This window comes from Chanodichthys erythropterus, chromosome 12, assembly GCF_024489055.1.
Source record: "Chanodichthys erythropterus isolate Z2021 chromosome 12, ASM2448905v1, whole genome shotgun sequence".
Taxonomy (NCBI): Eukaryota; Metazoa; Chordata; class Actinopteri; order Cypriniformes; family Xenocyprididae; genus Chanodichthys; species Chanodichthys erythropterus.
Window position 1 is genome coordinate 13,790,450 of NC_090232.1, and position 18,322 is coordinate 13,808,771.

General features: G+C 35.4%; 1 protein-coding gene across 1 annotated transcript; it reads left to right on the plus strand.

The window, feature by feature from the left end:
• The first annotated feature begins 9,844 nt into the window (after positions 1 to 9,844).
• LOC137033078 (uncharacterized) lies at positions 9,845 to 11,873 on the plus strand. Its single transcript, XM_067405166.1, has 5 exons — positions 9,845 to 9,872; positions 10,016 to 10,402; positions 10,694 to 10,846; positions 11,035 to 11,084; positions 11,181 to 11,873. Exons 1-5 carry the CDS (start codon positions 9,869 to 9,871, stop codon positions 11,307 to 11,309), a joined length of 723 nt encoding a protein of 240 aa, XP_067261267.1. The 5' UTR covers positions 9,845 to 9,868; the 3' UTR covers positions 11,310 to 11,873.
• The last annotated feature ends 6,449 nt before the right edge of the window (positions 11,874 to 18,322 follow it).

The window sequence follows — 18,322 nt, forward strand, 5'->3', positions numbered from 1 at the left end:
TATTCAAGAAGAAAACAATGCTGAATTAAACCATTTATGCTTAAAAACTTGAATAGTGTTTAACAGTTATTGGTCGTCAGTGGCTAGATAGACATAATTTGCTTGAGCAGATTGATACAGAATATACTGTAGGCGTTGCATGCAGGTGTTATATCACAAAATGCAACAGTGGCTTTTTGATGCCACAGGATGTAAGAAGAGGTTTTCATGTGTGAATTCAGTGATATTTATAGGTCGTCATGGCGATAAAGAGAGTTCGGCCTTCTGTTTGTTTTTCTGAGGTAAAAGTCCAAACCACAAATGTTTCCAGTGGTCTTTGTGACTGTCTTCTTGTCTTGCTCACTTCCTTTTTAGCCTGTTCATTTTACAGGTTTATTTTGTTTTCAGTTAAAGTTGATATTTTTATTAAGTTAAAAATATTTGTTTTCAATTTATTTCATATTCAAATGATCTGTTATCAATGTGTGTCCTCCATGTAATTATTCTCAAATATGGTAAACAAAGTAGTATTATGTTTAGATGTGGTTATTACTGAGCTGTTCACTGTATGTGGCGCTGAAACTCTTTTGTTCTGTTTTAATATTCACTTCAATTCACTCATAATTCAGTCCAGTCTTGCAGAAGGGCTGCATTTCAAAGAAGTAAAGTAGGTTCTCCTCCCAATTCTGAAACACAATTTAGACATGCTAAAACAGGAAACCACAAGCATGTGATTATGTAAGTGCTCTAGTAAGTGTAATGGAGCCAAATGTGGTTACAGCCAAAAAAAAAAAAAGGTTTCTAACAATACAGGTTTCTAACAATATTTCAGGACCCAGGGTAATAAACACCTCAAGTAAATGCATTGTTATGCAAATATATAAAAGCATAGTTAATTCTGGTGTCTCTGGTGGCCAATGAAAACAATAGCCATGTAGATGAAAGAGGCAAAACAGGAAACCAATAATGACGCTCAGCACTGTAGCTCATCTCCACTGTCATGTTAAACATCATTTCATTGTATAAACTAATAATAATAATAATGTCATTGTGATATCGTCTGTTTCAATTTATGACCTCTGCCTTACACATTTACAAGTACATAAGTTTGCAAACTGTTAATCATTCAGACAAAAAATGTACTTCAAAATGAAGTTCAATAAGAAGTTATTTAACTGATAGTAAAAACCCAAAATAGCTTTTCAAAGTGTGTTTCTAAAAGAAGAAATGAGTGGACCAGTTAAAGAAAAAAAAAAAGAAAAAGAAAAAGGGGGAAAAAACCCCTTTGTGATCGAAAGCTCTTCAGCAGAAATACCGCCCACAATGATCCAGGCCGTTCTCACTGAAGACCCTCAACCTTATCAGTCACTGAGATGGAGAGAGCAAGAGTAACACTCTTCATGCTTGTGTGTAAGTCCATTTGTGTGTATTTGAAATGTAATTTTGCATTATTTACAACATATTGATTTTATTGACAATCTTTTTTTCTCATGAATTTAAACTTTTATTTGCTTTTGCAGGTGTTTTGTTCTGTGAACACCAGAGAGTGTTTGGGACAGAAGTGGACGTGAGAGTTAAAGCAGGAGACAACATCACTCTCTACTCTGACTGTGTCTTTACTTTTGGATCACACATTATTTGGTTGAGAAACTGCTCACATGAGCATCAACCATCTCTGTTAATAGAGACTAAAAACCTGTTCGGGGGGATGTTTCCACGTTTCAGTTTTGTGCAAAACAGCTCCAGTAACTCCTATGATCTACATATAGAGAATGTCAGTGTCTCTGATGAGGGAATATATTACTGTGCGAAAAGAAAAACAGAAGTAACTAAAGATGTACACAGCATCAAGGCAAATTATGCGTTTGAGTATGGAGACAAGATAACACGTTTATCTGTCTTGGGTAAGAAAACATTTCTACTATTGTCTGTGTTGCTTTTGTTTTGTGTTGACAAATTCTTTTAATTTCTTTATATTTTACTTTTAATATAGTTAATGCAAAGACTTACCTACAAACCTACAAGTAAAAAAAAAAAAAATGTATATATATATATATAAATATATATATATATATATAAATAATAATAATAATAATAAACATACATGCAAAATTATTTTAAATAGTGTAACTAGTATGTTAAAACAAAATATATTAATTGAATATTAATCAAAAACTGTGAGGGTGGTTAAAAACGGCTTATGTTTCATTTAGAGTCAGTGTCTCCTCCGGCAGAGCAGTTCAACATCACCTCCACTCCTCTTGTGTTAGACTGTATGCTCTGCTTCAAGCTGCTGTTCGGTGTGTTTCCTGCATGTGTTCTCCTCTTCTCTCTCCTCTCGTCCATTGCTGTGTACTGCCTCTGTCCGAGGAAAACTACAGGTAATCATTCGCTCCTGAACTGCAGCAGTCTGATGATATTACAGCTCTAGATTTGCTTTCAAATTATTGTCATATCACCTAATAAAACATAATTTAAAACATCACAATCAGAGTTATTAAAACTGTATAAAATGTCAACAAGTCAGCTGAGCTTTGAAAAAAGAAGTATAGTTTTAAACCTCACTTCATTTGTTGTGAGTCCCAACAAGGACATGGTTTTGGAAAAGTATACTTTTTCTTCCCATCTCATATTGTTTTCCCATCACCATGTTCCTTTAGGTGTCCAGACTTCTGAACCAAGATTAAATGATTCTTAAGATATTTTAATATCCTGTAGGTTCTGGGGCTGAATCACAGACTCCGAACAGACATGATGAGGTATTGTATTATGTATTACATGTATACACCCCTAAAAAGATTTAAATAAAATGTATTTACACTTGTTTGGCAGTTGAAAGCTACATAAATTACAGCAGTATAATATAATTTTAAATATAATGTAATATAAGTGTTTTTATCATATGCATTGAAGTAAACATGTAGTAAATAATATTAATATAATAAAATATATATATTTTTTCCAGGGTGATGGTGATGAAGTGTGTTATGCTTCATTGGACATGCCTTCCATATGTCAAAAAAAGATGAAGGAAAAAAGAGTTCAGAGTTCAAACTTTAGTGCTTATTCTGAGGTCATTTACAAAAAAGTACAGTCTTAAAAATAAATGTTCTTTCAAAAGAATGAGATAATAAAATATTGTTAACACTCTACAATATGCTCTCGTTTGTTAACATTAGTTAATGCATTAACTAACATGAACACCAAGCAATACATTTTTTCAGCATTTACTTGCCTTTAATGTTAGTTAATAACAATTTTCACACACTCGTGTTAGTTCACAGTGCATTAACTAATGTTAACAGATACAACTTTTGACCTTAAAAATGATTTATTAAATGTTGAGATTAACAATAAAAGTAAATGCTGTAGAAGTATTGTTCATTGTTGGTTCATGTTAACTAATGTAATTAACTAATGTTAACAAATTAAAACTTATTGTAAAGTGTTGACAAAATATTAGAATATGGCAACCAGCAGCATTTGGCTTTTTTTCCCTTTCCCAAATCTGGAAACTTTACTTTTAAGAGTGTTGGAGTTGTGTATGATGTATGACATGCTGTGTTCCAGTCAAAGAACATCATTTCATGGTTAAATTAAAATAAAAAGCAGACTGCATCATAATACATTTTCTAATAATGCAGTTCCAATTCCATATTATTCAAGTTATGTAATAAAGACACAAATGAATTGTGATGTAATGAACAATAAATATTTATTCAGTATTTATTTTGGTTGTGGAATAACCTGTGATTAGTCATTGTTAATTATAGTAGAATAATTATAACATGTAACACTGACACTATATGCACAGTGTTAGTAATAATATATTAATGATAAATAGACATTGACTCACCGCAGAATTGTAACCTCAGAAATGATTACTACATTATTACTTTATTATTACAACATTCTTACTAAATATTATTTTCATTGTATTATGTAATATATAAATATATATGCTGATATGTAAGTTTGCTGACACATGTGGTAGTGTCTGAGAAAGTGAGAGTACAAACCACAAATGTTTCCATTTGTGCCAAACATCATAAACGTGTTTGTGGTCAACCTTGAATGTCAAGCATGAACATGCATGCTCGACATGAGCAACAGTGTAAGGGTAAAAACTGTGGTTTGACAAAAACAGAAAGAAGCATATATGAAAAGGTTAACTGCAAGGGACCTTCCTCAACCAGGAAATCAGAAAATTCTTCAGATACTGAGGAAATTAGAAAATGGTTGCTCCCAATTCCAGTTTGCTTTATTACTACATCTGTAATGCAAAGCAACCAATAGCGCATCCTACATTTAATTTTATATCAGCATTTAATAATAGTGTTTGTTATATGCATATAATATTAGTTCTCATCTTTGTATTAGATGACACTTTATACTTTATACTGAATATTATAAAATTTTAAATATATACCTATACCAATTATCCAAGAACTGTAACAGCTTAAGGCAATACATTTTCTTTCTTTAAAAAAAAAAAAAAAAAAATGATTGAAATGGTGTTAGCTAACAGTCATGCTGAAACCATTTTCATTTATCAAGTAGTTACAGGTCTTTTCTGGTTTGTTACAGCACCACCTTTTGGCTAAAGAACTTGCCATCTCACTTGCCATGCTTCCCTTGTGACAGCTGACTTACTGCATTTAAAATCAAATCAAATGGCCCTGCCCAGATCAGTTTAACCTAATACTAAAACTTTTTGAAGTTTTAGTTGATCTCATATTTTTGATTGTTTACAATGGGACTCTAGAAAATGTAGCAGGTACATTGAGATGATGTACAAATTCAAGGACTAGTTCATTAAAAAAAGTTCATTTCACAGAAAAAAATACAAAACAATAATTATACAATTGTTTTTCAAACAAATATTTATTGATGCAACATTGCTCATTAAAATATGTGAATTATTAATGTAATGAATATAATGTAATTGGCAGGTTCATGAATTTTTTCTATATGCATTGCCAATGGAAAAGACATCTAATGGCTTTTCACATTTAATGGGTTACTGGTTTAAGAGCGATAAAGAAATGTATATCAAACATTGTTCAGTAAATGAGAAATGTACATAATCTCACACACTGACCTTACAATTCATGAGCATAGTGAACGTAATTAGAAAAGATTTTTGGTGTGGAGGATCAGAAGTAATTCAGTACATTGGACAGTTCCCAGTGCTGAACCCACTGAACCACATCTGCAGAAGAATTTCTGAATGATGAAGATGTTTTTGTCCTTCCTGAAAATTAAGTATTAAAAAAGCCACATCTGCACCAGCACCTTGCAGATATAATTAAACAATTATTATTTAAACAATTATTATATAAATTATACAACATATAAAATATCATCCAGATAATACATTTTAGACTGAGAGGTTTGGATATTGTTGATAATCACATGGAAAAAATAACTGGAAACTGTAATCCATATCTGGCCATCCATATCAGCCATTCTTAAATTAGCTGTGCTGACTAAATAAAAATGAATCAAAATTGAAGTGCTTAATTAATTAAATGTGAAGAGTTTACAATTAAAAGTCTATTGAGCTTGTTTGGTATACAGGTGTGCTTAAATTGTATATTCCAATGGTTATATTTTGTCAGTTTTTAACAGAATATAACATTGAGTTTATATAATAAGTTTAATACACACTTGATTAAAAGGCTATTAGGATACTACATGGAAAACTTTCCCTATGAACTACTTAAGCATGATGGCCTCAGGCAAATACATGACCGGCTTTAGCTTCTGTGCCTCAGCAAGTGATCTGTATCAAACTGTGTGTCTTATTTATATTGTTGCCTGTCCCAATATAGTGCAGTACACAGTCACATTATGGTGAACCAGACATTCAAGTGGTGTGTTTCTCCTTGCCCACATTTCCTTATGGATGGAGATACTCACAACTTGTGTGTTCTGTGTTTGGGAGTGGAGCATGCTCTGTCAGTTTTCGAGGGGGCTGACTGCAAGCATTGTGAGAGGCTGCTGCTTTGCACACCTTGCTCCCACCGGTCACTTTTTGAGGAAAGAAATCAGGCTCACGTTCCTCATGGCTCTGGACCCACTGCTGCCGAGGCATGAAGTGCTGTTTAGTTTAAGGCATGTGTACTTCTCTTAAAATTGATGACCACAGATTTCCCTGAAACACACTTCTTGAAGAATGAGAGAGAAGCATTCTGGGACTGCTGAACAGGAGAGTGCGTTTAGATCACAGCTGGTGACAAGCAGACAGGTACCATGTGAAGTGGGTTGTAAAATGTAAACAAAGTGTTGATATGAATTTTAGTGTCTTACAATTGCAAACAAAATAGAAAACCTACATTCATGCCCACTTTGCAGTCTACTCCTTTTTAGGTTTTTCTTTTAGGGTGGTGCATGTTAAGTCTGCCTTTTACTAACGGCACCTTTGATTCTTTAGTACATTTAAAATGAAACTGAAAATATATTTGAAGTGTTTCTTTTGAAACCCTAGAGTTGTTCTTCAAAGGAGCTTAACTACCCTGTTCTTTTTTTTTTTCTCAAGGAAGGGTCTTGTATTTTTCTCAGTTAAAAGATAACCATCTAAACCACAAATGTTTCCATCCAGTTTAGTGCTTGTGTGCATATGAGACAGAAGTAGGAAGACGGTTAGTTTGTCAGTGTAAATGCCTATGTGGTGAATTTGTGGTGAAATTGGTTTGTTTGCATGCAATGAGTGTAAAAGCTTGATTTACAGTGGCAGGCTTTCTTTAGACTCTTTGATGTATAAGGAAGTATCACATTGACTGTGTCTCTCAGAATGAAGCACAGACTGCGGGTTTTAGCCTAGAAGTTAATGTGTTAGTTCATCCAAAAATGAAAATAATGTCTAACAAAGATAAGATTAACAAAAGGTAACTGCATGACGGTAAGTAATAAATTACATTTCATTTTTGGGTGAACTAACCCTTTAAGGCTCTGAGATAGACTTCACACATTCCAAATACAAGATGAGAAAAATATTGACACACATTTAAGTTACTCCAAGGGAATATCTTACTTGATGAATGGATTAAATGTATCTACTGAAGTAAAAAAGGAACAACTTTGACATTAACTAACACTGGGTAGATAATCTGTTGTTGAACCCAAATGCAGCATATTGCTACAACAATCCATAAAGACATCACCCTTAACAATGATTTACAATGAGCTCTGTTAGAGTTACATGGCTATCTATTGTTTCAATAAATATCTTACCTGTTGAGTAAGAAAAAAGCCATCTCTGAGCCATCTTTAACTCTTTTAAATCTCAGAGTTCTCGCCATCCAGAGTGGGATGGGACAGATAGGTAGGGCAGAAGATCACCACAGCAGATCAAATGGGACTGAAGACCCCCACGGCAGAGCAGAAGACCACCACAGCCAAGAGGACGAGCTTGAAGATGCCCATGATGGAGCAGAAGACCACCACAACTGAGTTGACAGGACTGAAGACCCCCACGGCAGAGCAGATGACCACCACAACAGCGTGACCACCACAGGGGAGCAGGGGGGGCTGAAGACCATCAAGGCATTGCTAATAAATGCATGTGGGGCTAAAGCCCACCAAGGCGTAGCTGAGGACCACCAAGGTGGAGCAGGCAGAGCTGATGACCACCACAACTGATCAGACGAAACTGAAACACAGAGCAAAGAGAGGTTCGGATTGCCTTCAGGGGCTGTGTTAGAACAAGCAGGAAGCTCAAGTGTGTCCTCCATGGTCATAACAGGATTGGCAAGGTGTTCCAGATCAGCCTCTGTGGTCATTTCGGGGCATACAGGCAGTTCCATAAATGACCTCTGCAGTCTTGTCGAGGCAGACAGGCAGTTCAGGAACAACCTCTGTGGTCATTTCAGGACGACCTTTTAAACCCTTTTAATTATTCACCTTTAAATGTATGGAGGACCAGTATAAATTCAGCACATCGGACAGCTCCCACAGCTTCCACATGTTTGTCACACTTTAATATTTCAGATCATCAAAAGATGTTTTATTTTTTTGCATGTTTGTCACACTTTAAAGTTTCATCAAACAAATTTAAATATGAATCAAAGATAACACAAGTAAACACAACAGGCAGTTTTTAAATGAAGGTTTTTATTATGAAGGGAAAACAAAATCCAAACACACATGGCCTTGTGTGAAAAAGTGCTTGCAGCGTACAGTACAAATGTACTCTTCCAATAACGAAACTTACGTCACACACAGTGTATGCTGACCCTTGTGTTAGCGTAAAAAATTAAGTATACTTTCCACTACAACCACTATACAATCATTATAAAACCTTTGTTTGAAGAGGCGTGTCTGCATTCAGACCAGAGGGCTAAAATAACAACTTTAACAACTTACATCAAATTTATTCAAAACATGTTCAGCTTTTTAAAGCATTTTCAATAATTTATATCAAAATACAGTATATGTGTGCCTCTGGACAAAGTTTTATTTCCATGCCTAATAAGTAATATATTTATTAAGAAGCTGCTCATAGAGTAAATTTTTGTGAGGTTTGCTAAAAAAATGGAAAACTTGTCAGGGCTTAAATACTTTGGAAATTACTTTTGTAAAAGGAACAGGGCATATGCATGATACTTCACTCCCCTTTTAATGAAAAAAATCCCTGTTGTTTTCTTACTGCCATGCCTATTTGACCCATAGGGACTGGTTTGTCTAACTAATATTGCTCTCTCCTTTATAGTTAGCAAGTTGTGTGTGTGTGTACTTGAATGTATGTCTCCTCTTGTGAACCATGCTCTGATTCCAGTAGAGTAGAGGGACCAAAAAAACGTGTTGCAGAAATGTTTGTTTTTGTGAATTGTGGGGACATTCCATAGGCGTAATGGTTTTTATACACTACAAACCGTATTTTCTATCCCCCTACACTACCCCTAACCCTAAACCTAACCATCACAGGAAACTGTGCACATTTTTACTTTCTCAAAAAAAAAAAACTCATTCTGTATGATTTATAAGCCTTTTGAAAAATAAGGACATGGGGTAATGTCCTCATAAGTCACCCTCTCCGTGTAATACCCATGTCATACCCATGTCATTATACACATTTGTGTCCTAATATGTCACAAAAACAAGCACACACGCACGCACACACATTTTAGAATATAATGCAGCTAATTTCAGCTCAATGGACAGCCGTCAGTGTCAGTATAACCACAGTATAGACAAGCTGAGCAAACTTCCTTCATGCAAATGTGTGAACTCTAACCAACACACAAAACCACACATAGTCTAATGGAAACATTTGTGCTTGTTGACCAGTGATCAAGTAAGAGATGTGAAGTGAGAGTTTGACAACATGTCACTGCAGCAAATGTGAAGGTGTAAGCATTAAGTAGTCTGAATATAAGAGTTGTGGTTTCCTGTTTTGACATGTTTACACGTTGCTGGTTTGTACCCACTACAACAGAGAACATCATGAGTTTTACATGCAACTGAACTTCAATAAAAAAATAAATGTAAATGAAAATTGAAATGTAAAGCACATCATTTCTCAAGTGAAGATTATTATCTGCATGTCTGGAACAAAATTATTTGATGCTAAATATATCTATCATGTATCAGACAAACAAAAGTATTACCTCCTCTTCATATCTGTTTGATGATTTCCATTTTTGTGAACCAATTAGAGCCAAAAAATCCATAAGTGATTGGCTAATACTGCTCTTACTCTTTGTACATACACATGATAACCTAATTTATTGACCAACCCCTCTGTGACGTGAGACATTTTAGAAAAGATTTTCCATTGACGTGAACCAATCAGATGAGAGCTGCTGTCTGTAAGACCCTCACCAGTGTCAGTTATTCACAGTCACTCACAGAGATGGAGAGGTCAAGACTTGCTCTCGTCGTGCTCATGTGTAAGAAAAGATGGTTTTGAGAAAGTTTTCAGCTGCTGTGAGGGTTTTTCAAATGTATATGTCAATAGTACTGTGAATATTTTTATATGTTAATACATATTTCAAGTTTAAGTGCTTTATTAAGTTATTTTGCTCTTTTACAGGTGTTTTGTTGTTCAGTCAGAACAGAATCTCTGGAGCAGAAGTGGAGATGAAAGTCAGACCAGGAGACAACATCACTCTCTACTGTGATCGCTCTGCAACTCTTGGTTTCCGCTTTGCATGGATAAGAAACTGCTCTCATGAAAATCAACCCTCTCTCATAATAGATTTTACAAAATGGTTCCAGAAGACACTTCAGCGTTTCAGCTCTGACTACAACCGCTCCAGTAATTCTTATGATCTACATATTACTAACATCAGTGTCTCTGATCTGGGACTGTATTACTGTGCCGAAGTAGAGAATAAGGTAATTAAAGATGAAAATGGCATCATCTCCTCATCTAAAGTTTACTATAATGGAAACCGAACAACTCGTCTCTCTTTTGCAGGTAACTAGACATTTCTGCTATTTATTCTTGCTTGTGTAATGTATATATATAATATATATATATATATATATATATATATATATATATATATATATATATATATATATATATATATATATATATAACTAAAATTCATTGATACATCTGTTTATTTTATATTGAGCTTCTTGTTCTGAACCTGCCACAACTCATTACTTTATGCTTTAGGATTTTATTTCAATGAAGAAGAAATATGAGCATAATAATAATAAAATCAACATTCATTGATATGTTTATGTTTATTTTATATAGAGGAAGTAACTTCATGTTCTGGACTGAACATCACCTCCACTCCTCGTGTATCAGACTGTGTTCTCTGCTGGACGCTGCTGTTCAGTGTGTGTCCGGTGTGTGTTCTCCTCTCCTCCATCTGTCTGTTCTGCCTCTGTCAGAGGAAAACTACAGGTATCATTCACTTATTGACACTCTTCTTTCGCACTACCACAGTTTTACTTTAATATGCAGATAAACAGCTTTGTTAATTAGAGTACTTAAAGAAAAGCCTGCAAACAAAAATTGATAGTAAAGTAGAAATTCAAATGTAATTGCATAAACTAAACCAGTGATGTTCTAATTTAAACAATCCATTGTAGATGCTGCGACAGATCAAAAAGACCATTCAAGAGGTAGAAATACCATTGAGGTATGAACAATGCAAACACACATTCATTAAATACATATAAATGTAATACGTTTCAGAAAGCAACTTTATTAATTCATGAATTTTCTTTTATTCCAGGGTGAAGATGAAGAGGTGTGTTATGCATCTTTAGATGTGAAAACCAGGAGACAAAAACAACGCAAGACAAAGCGAGCGCAGTGTTCAGACTTCAGTACATATGCTCAGGTCAGAACAGACACGCAATAGAACTAAAATAGAATTGAGGTGCTTTCTGAAACTTTTCAAATATGATAAAGGTCATAATGATACAAGGTATTTTTGTTGCATCTCAGTGTAAAAGATATGTAATTCCATACTTGGATACTGTTACAAGATACTTTACTTTATATTAAGTGTCTTTAACTACTAGCCTATGTACTAACATTTAAATTATTAATATGATACAATGTCCTTATTGTGTAGACATGTTTTTACATTGTAAAAATACCTGCATGTAAATACAGCTATAATTCATATCTGTAATCACATCTATAATTATAATTTATCTGCTAAACTTACCGAATCCCAACTAAGCTGAAGCAAAAGTGTTTTAATACAAATAAAAATGTACCTACCTGCAGTACAGTGTTGTATTCCTCTATTTGTTGTTTTAGTACAGTCTTTGTGAACACACTGATGACCCGAATAACAGGATGTAGAAGTGGATTTCCTGCTGCATTTACTGGTGCATGTTATGTCTGCCTTTTTTTTTCTAATTTCTAACAGTTAAAATTTAATTGAAATCAAAACAAATTTTCAAAGCTTCTTCAGAGTTTTACTGAAGCACACTGTCTGTGTCTTTTCTTGAGGAAGGGTCTTGCTTTGTTTCCAGTTAAAGAGATAATCTTAACCACAAATGTTTCTATTCAGTTTAGTGCTTGTGTGAACATGAGACAGAAGAGGTTGGTGTGTATAAATGCTTATGTGGTGAGTTTGTGGTGAAATTGGTTTGTGTACATCATGCAGCAAAAGCTTGATTTACAGCGGCAGTCGTTCTTTAGACTCTCTGATGGATGAGGAAGAATCACATTTACTGCATCTCTCAGAATGAAGCACAAAGAGCTTGTTTCAGTACATGACCACTCAAATGATGTTCAAATGAGACTAAAGATATCAGTGCTATGCCAATTAATAATAATGTGTCAAAAAGAATGTTTCTCTTATATGTACATTTTTGTCACTGTATATAATAGATAGTGATGTTTATATGTATATTTTTACTTGTCCATGATCTGTTATTTCTGAAAGAGACTCATGGTGGTCAGAGCCGTCAGTGTGTTTAGTTTTATTAGTGGCCTGAGGGGGGCAGTGTGGATTTGCTTTTCCTAAAATGTCTAAAACATTTTAAATGCTTGTTACATCCACATTCATTGACTTATATTTTAAAGCACATTTTTATGTGAAGGTCATATAGCAAATAAGTAAGTCATATCAATTCATGGTGTCATTCAGCTGTCCCTAATTGTGCTTGGCAAATCATTAAAGATATGTTAGTTTGCCACTTATCTTTAATATATGTGGGAGGAACATATTAATTTATTATTATTGTTATTGTTGTTGTTTATTGTTTATGTATGTATGCATTTCAGGCCCTATAAAAAGAAATGCCAAAAAGTAATGGGATTGACCAGTAGGTGGCGCTCATGGAGTTTCTACAACAGTGTTTTACTGTCGAGTCCAACAAAAAATCCATTCCACACTTTGCAGAAATGCAAGTCTGACAGAGAAAACTGGATTATAGAGTTTTTAGAGGGTTATTGCAGTAAATCTGTTTGTAGTTGAATTAAAAGGGCAAATAAGGTGTGGGTGATAAAGAGACATTTAGACCATTAAAGGGTTAGTTCACCCAAAACTGCATAGAGATCAATGGCATTTCCTCTCTCAAGATCCATAAAGGTACTAAAAACATGTTTAAATCAGTTCATGTGAGTACAGTGGCTTCATACACTGATTCATTTATGCTTCGATGCTTCCTGAAGCAGTGTTTTGAAATCGGCCATCACTTAATAAGTCATTATTTTGTTTTATTTTGGCACTCCAAAAATATTCTCGTCTCGTCATATTGAACCACTGTACTCACATGAACTGATTTAAATATGTTTTTAGTACCTTTATGGATCTTGAGAGAGGAAATCTCATTGCAGGCCTCACGGAGCCATCGGATTTCAACTAAAATATCTTAATTTGTGTTCCGAAGATTAGCGACGGTCTTATGGATGTGGAACGGCATGAGGGTGAGTCATTAATGACAGAATTTTCATTTCAAGTCCATTCAATCATTTATTTATTCTATAACTAAAGTATCTCATCCGCACAAAATCTCCTTCAAACCATAATAGTATATCAATAATAAAATAACACTGCATAAAATATATGACATTAAAGATCCACCTGTTGGGTCACTTCACTGCCATTCACAAATTCACACTGCCATTTCTGTCCCGTGGCCTCATGGGATAGTAAAGTGTCTATCATATGTGCACTTCAGAATCTCGCCGGAAGCAGTAGGCCATCTGGGTACCTACTCTTTTATGAGTACTGTGTATTCGGACACATTTCTTTTGTCACATACTGTTTTTCACCTACTTTATAGGGAAGTATGCAATTTCATCCTAGATCTTTGAGTCTGGAAGATGGGATGCCTTCAGAGGGTCACAATGTAAAACTTTTGCAAAATGGGCCACAGGCAACTCCAACTAAAAATGTAGCAGTGCGTTTTAAAACATATGTGTTACGATCACCGTCTGTTCCTGTCAGTTCCTGGACTCTATTTCCCATAATCCTCCCTGCCAGTCACATGCACTCACTCCACCAATCATCTATTGACACATACTGCTTAGCCTACTACCTGGACTATATAAGACTCACACACACACCAGCTCAGGGCCAGGTCTTGTTTACCCAGTGTGGCATTTCCTAGCGTTTTCCCTTTGTATATCCTGCCTATTTGTTCCGGTTCCTGTTCCTGTCTGGATTTCCTGTTTATAATTCTTCGCTGCCTGCCCTCTGGATTGTTTATTGATTCCTGGTTTTGTGAACGTTTTCTGCCTGCCCTGATCTACTGCCTGTATCCTGACCACGATTCTGCCTAGCCCTTGCTGTTCCTGTTTGTGCCTGTTTGACCCTGCCTGTACGACCACGCACCTTTTAATAAAAGCTTGCATTTGGATCCCTATCTGAGTCCTGCCTTCGTTACAATATGTACACAAATGAGTTGTATGTGGCATTTGTTGTGGGCAACAATGGACTCTGAGGGAAATGAACATCATCTTCAGTTTGACACAAGAAACACACACGCAAACCCAAAAACAACAGCAATAAAATAGCATGACCTTATTTTGGATTTGGTGTGAAGTTTTTTTTCCTTGCGGCATTAACTTCTGTTTCCACGTGAGTAGATAGCAGACATTCTTCCAGCTTAAAAACAGAGCAGTCAAACATAGACAATGTCAATGTCGGTCAGTCGAGGAACAGATGATTTTATATATTTTTTTTAATTGTACATTTTATTATATATATATATATATCCTGTGTCCTCGTAAACCAAATGTCATTAAAAAACACAGAAAAGTTCAACTGACCTGATCTGGGAATCTCTACTTCAGTCTTGGACATGGAAAAACACTCAAAAGTCTGAAAAAGAAGGAGTGTAGAGGACAGTGATATTATACATCCAGTGCTGTAGGGGTTGAAAGGGCTGCTGTCAAAATAGAAGCAGCGTTTTAACTTGAGCAGCAGTTTCACTCCATCTAGTGACCTATGCAGGACCAGTATAAATTCAGCACATTGGACAGCTTCCACTGCTGAACGTACTGAACAACAGATGAAGTATATGTGGTTCTACTTTCTGTTTAAGTATGAGGAAAAGCACATGTGCATTTAGCTCCTTTAACAATATGTGATGTGATCTGGGAAAACCCATCACATGGTGAAATTTTACATATCACAGGTTATAATACCATCTGAAAGCTGAATTTGAGCCCTTTCCAAATCTGTTTTTACTTTAAGATCTGTTTTAATAGCTTTTCTGTAACAAAAGTTATGGTTATCTGAAGTTGGCTGATCTCTCTGATTATCAGGAACGGAATTCTGAGAAAAACAGGTTTAAATAACTGTCACCCCCTTTTTCACATAGACATGAAAATGCACTATCCAAACATAAATGGTTGTAATTCAAGAATGCTTTGGAATCTAGACCTAAGGTTGGCCTTGCATTAAAGAAGACACTAGTCAGATTATTGTAAAACTGAAATAAATTATGAAAGTGAGATAAAAAAAAGTTATAGAAGTTTATAAAAATGTAAAAATGTAATTGTTTATATTTTATAATAATATATTACAAAACATGTTTTACTCTTAAACTTCTGTAAAATCAAAGCCAAAAATGGCAACATTCCAAGTTTTAGGTTGATATAAAAATGAGTTCAGTAAGATTTTGTTTGGGCGCAGTACCAAACCTTTTGACACCCAAGCTCCATTACTGACCATTTAAGGGCGCCTTATTTGAGTGATCTGAACCATATATTTCCATAATGTCATACATTTTATGAAGTAGACATCATATTCAATAATAATAATAATAATAATTTTTAATTTATGTCTTTCAACACCTCCCCCCAAAAAACGTTGCGTGCCGTAGTTTATACAGGACTGGCGGGAAATTTGCATTCGCGCATCCGTCTCAATACTGTAAAACTTGACGTACATTTGCATCACATGTTACACTGCACTTATTTCCAATCACAAAAGTTAATTATTTGTACGTGCTTTAAAGCATTGCCGGTTAAACATTTCATTCGCGTGCTGTTCTCTTAACCAGAAGCACGCGTGCACACCAACAGCTTCCGATTAGTGGACTTTATCTTTTGCATCTGCACTAATACTGTCAAATACACACAAAGTTTAAATAAACAGTTGGTTATCTAAAGTGAAAGTAATCCGTTGAGATAAAATCATGCGTGCCGCTCTTAAAGAAACAGAAGCCTAAAGCCCCGGGTATAGCCTACTTCTCTTTCCGCGCTCGCTCGCATCTCGCGCGCAGTCGCGTCGGCGCGTCCTTCAAATACCTTGTCCAAATACCCACACTTGCGGTCTTGTCCACTTGAGAGCTCGCGCACGTGACAGGGAGTAAGTGCGCAAGACTGTCCCATGTCTAAAAAAATGCCCAAGTGCAGTGCCCTTAGTGCACACTAAACCCACACTACCTTGAATACCGCTTCATGCATTATGTTTGGAACCTCACGTGCCCCGAAATCGTGGAGCTCACGTCACCGTCTCGAGTGCAGGCAAGACAGACAGGAATAGTTCCTGAGCGATTTCACTGTTTTATATGATTTGACTGTACATACATTGATATAATAAAATGATACGTGGAAAAGAAACTTTTGGCAGTCTGGTGAGTTTGATTCATACATTGATAGTTTGTGTTGTTAATTATATGATGCTGTGAGCAGTTTAGCACTGCTGCAGTTCATTACAGTTTCCCCTGCATTGTGATTATTATTAGGGACAAGAAAATTGATTATCTGTCAAATTCGAACTTTTTAGTGTTTTTCGACAGTTTGAGTGAGTTTAATTTGTTTATAGAACGATCGTTAATCTAGTTAAGGATTATTGCACTGAGCTCTGCAGTCACAACACTACAGCAGCTAATTATTTTAAACCTAATTCCTAGTCAAATAGAATTATTTCTGTTTTATATATCATTTATGAATGCGTTTTCTGTAGATATCATTCTATCTACCAATGATATTAGGGCCCGCAGCTTCACTTTTCAGGACGTATGAGGCACAGAGACAGCACTAGGAACGCCCACAAGCGATTTCACAGTAGGAGACTAGACATGCAGCGGAAAAGTGGCTGGCGGTGTGAACGGGGCTTAGGCCTATAAATCACTATTTTTCTGCACTTGACAGGCGAATTTGAAGATGTTATAAGATGACATGACAAACATGACAAAAAAACAAAAAAAAAACAAAACAAAAAAAAAAAACATGACAAACATGACAAAAAAAACAAAAACAAAAAAAAATGACATTGACCTATTTTTTTTTACTTTACTGAAAACGTTCCAGCGCGACATCCGACGGGTTTTCCCAGATCAGATCGCATCACATATTTATTTCATATTTAACAACATCACATTTATTCAAAACATGTTCAGCTTTTTATATCATTTTCAATAATGTGCAAATGTCTGTGCCTCTGGACCCTGGAGAGCTTTGTTTCCATATAAAGTAATATAGCTTACTTATTAAGAAGCTGCTCATAGAGTAAGTTTACTTTGTGATAAAGTAGCTAGCCTAAAGGACACACACACACACACACACACCTACACACACACACACACACGGACACACACACATACACATACACACAGACACACATGCACACTCACACACACACACACACACACACACACACACACACACACATACACATTTTAACAATTTATTTAAATCCACTTATAAGAAATAATCCACAGGGACATAAATAGTATAGGTGCAGTCAAATACATGTACAATAAAATCATGGACCAGTGGCATACAGCAGATCGTCACAATATTAAGCATAGCTCAGTTTTTATTTTTTTTTTTTTTATTTTTTTTATGGGTATAAATAACAACGCCTTCGCCAAATATGGCGGCTGCCTATAATAGCAGACAAAGCACAGTACCTTGCTAATCGCTTAGCCCTTTTTTTGGTCATCCCAAACTGTTGAAGCCCTTTGACTACCAGCCTGTGTGTATGTCCTAAGCTGCCAAATATAAGAACAAGTAATCGGGCCCGATAACCTACCTCTGAAATGATGTTTAGAAGTGGTTGGTACTTAAGTACTTTAGTTATAAAAGCTTCCTCCATACTGGAGTCAAAAGTACAAGCAACCTCCAAAACAAACACTTCTCTAGACTCCTCATTAATCACAACGACATCAGGTGTATTAGCCAACAGATGTGAAAAAGTTTCAAAGTTACTATTACAACACTGAAACATGTGTGGTTTTACGCAAGAATGTTTATACACTTTTACTGAAGATGAGAACTGACTTGATATTTCTTTTGTTATAAAATCCACAATTCGGTCGTGACGTGCTATATACATTCCCTTGTAAGCATGGCAGCCGTTCAAAATATGCGGCAGTGTTTCAATAATCTGTTCTGTGGTGTGATGCAAACAATAAGGAACCTGAGTTGTTGAAAACCAGATGGAAAGGTTAAATC

What these genes read in the sequence shown, in the direction of transcription:
- LOC137033078 (XM_067405166.1), top strand. An exon ending in CTGTCAGAGGAAAACTACAG is followed by an intron (nt 10,847 to 11,034) that starts GTATCATTCACT and finishes AATCCATTGTAG; the next exon opens with ATGCTGCGACAGATCAAAAA. An exon ending in GAGGTAGAAATACCATTGAG is followed by an intron (nt 11,085 to 11,180) that starts GTATGAACAATG and finishes CTTTTATTCCAG; the next exon opens with GGTGAAGATGAAGAGGTGTG.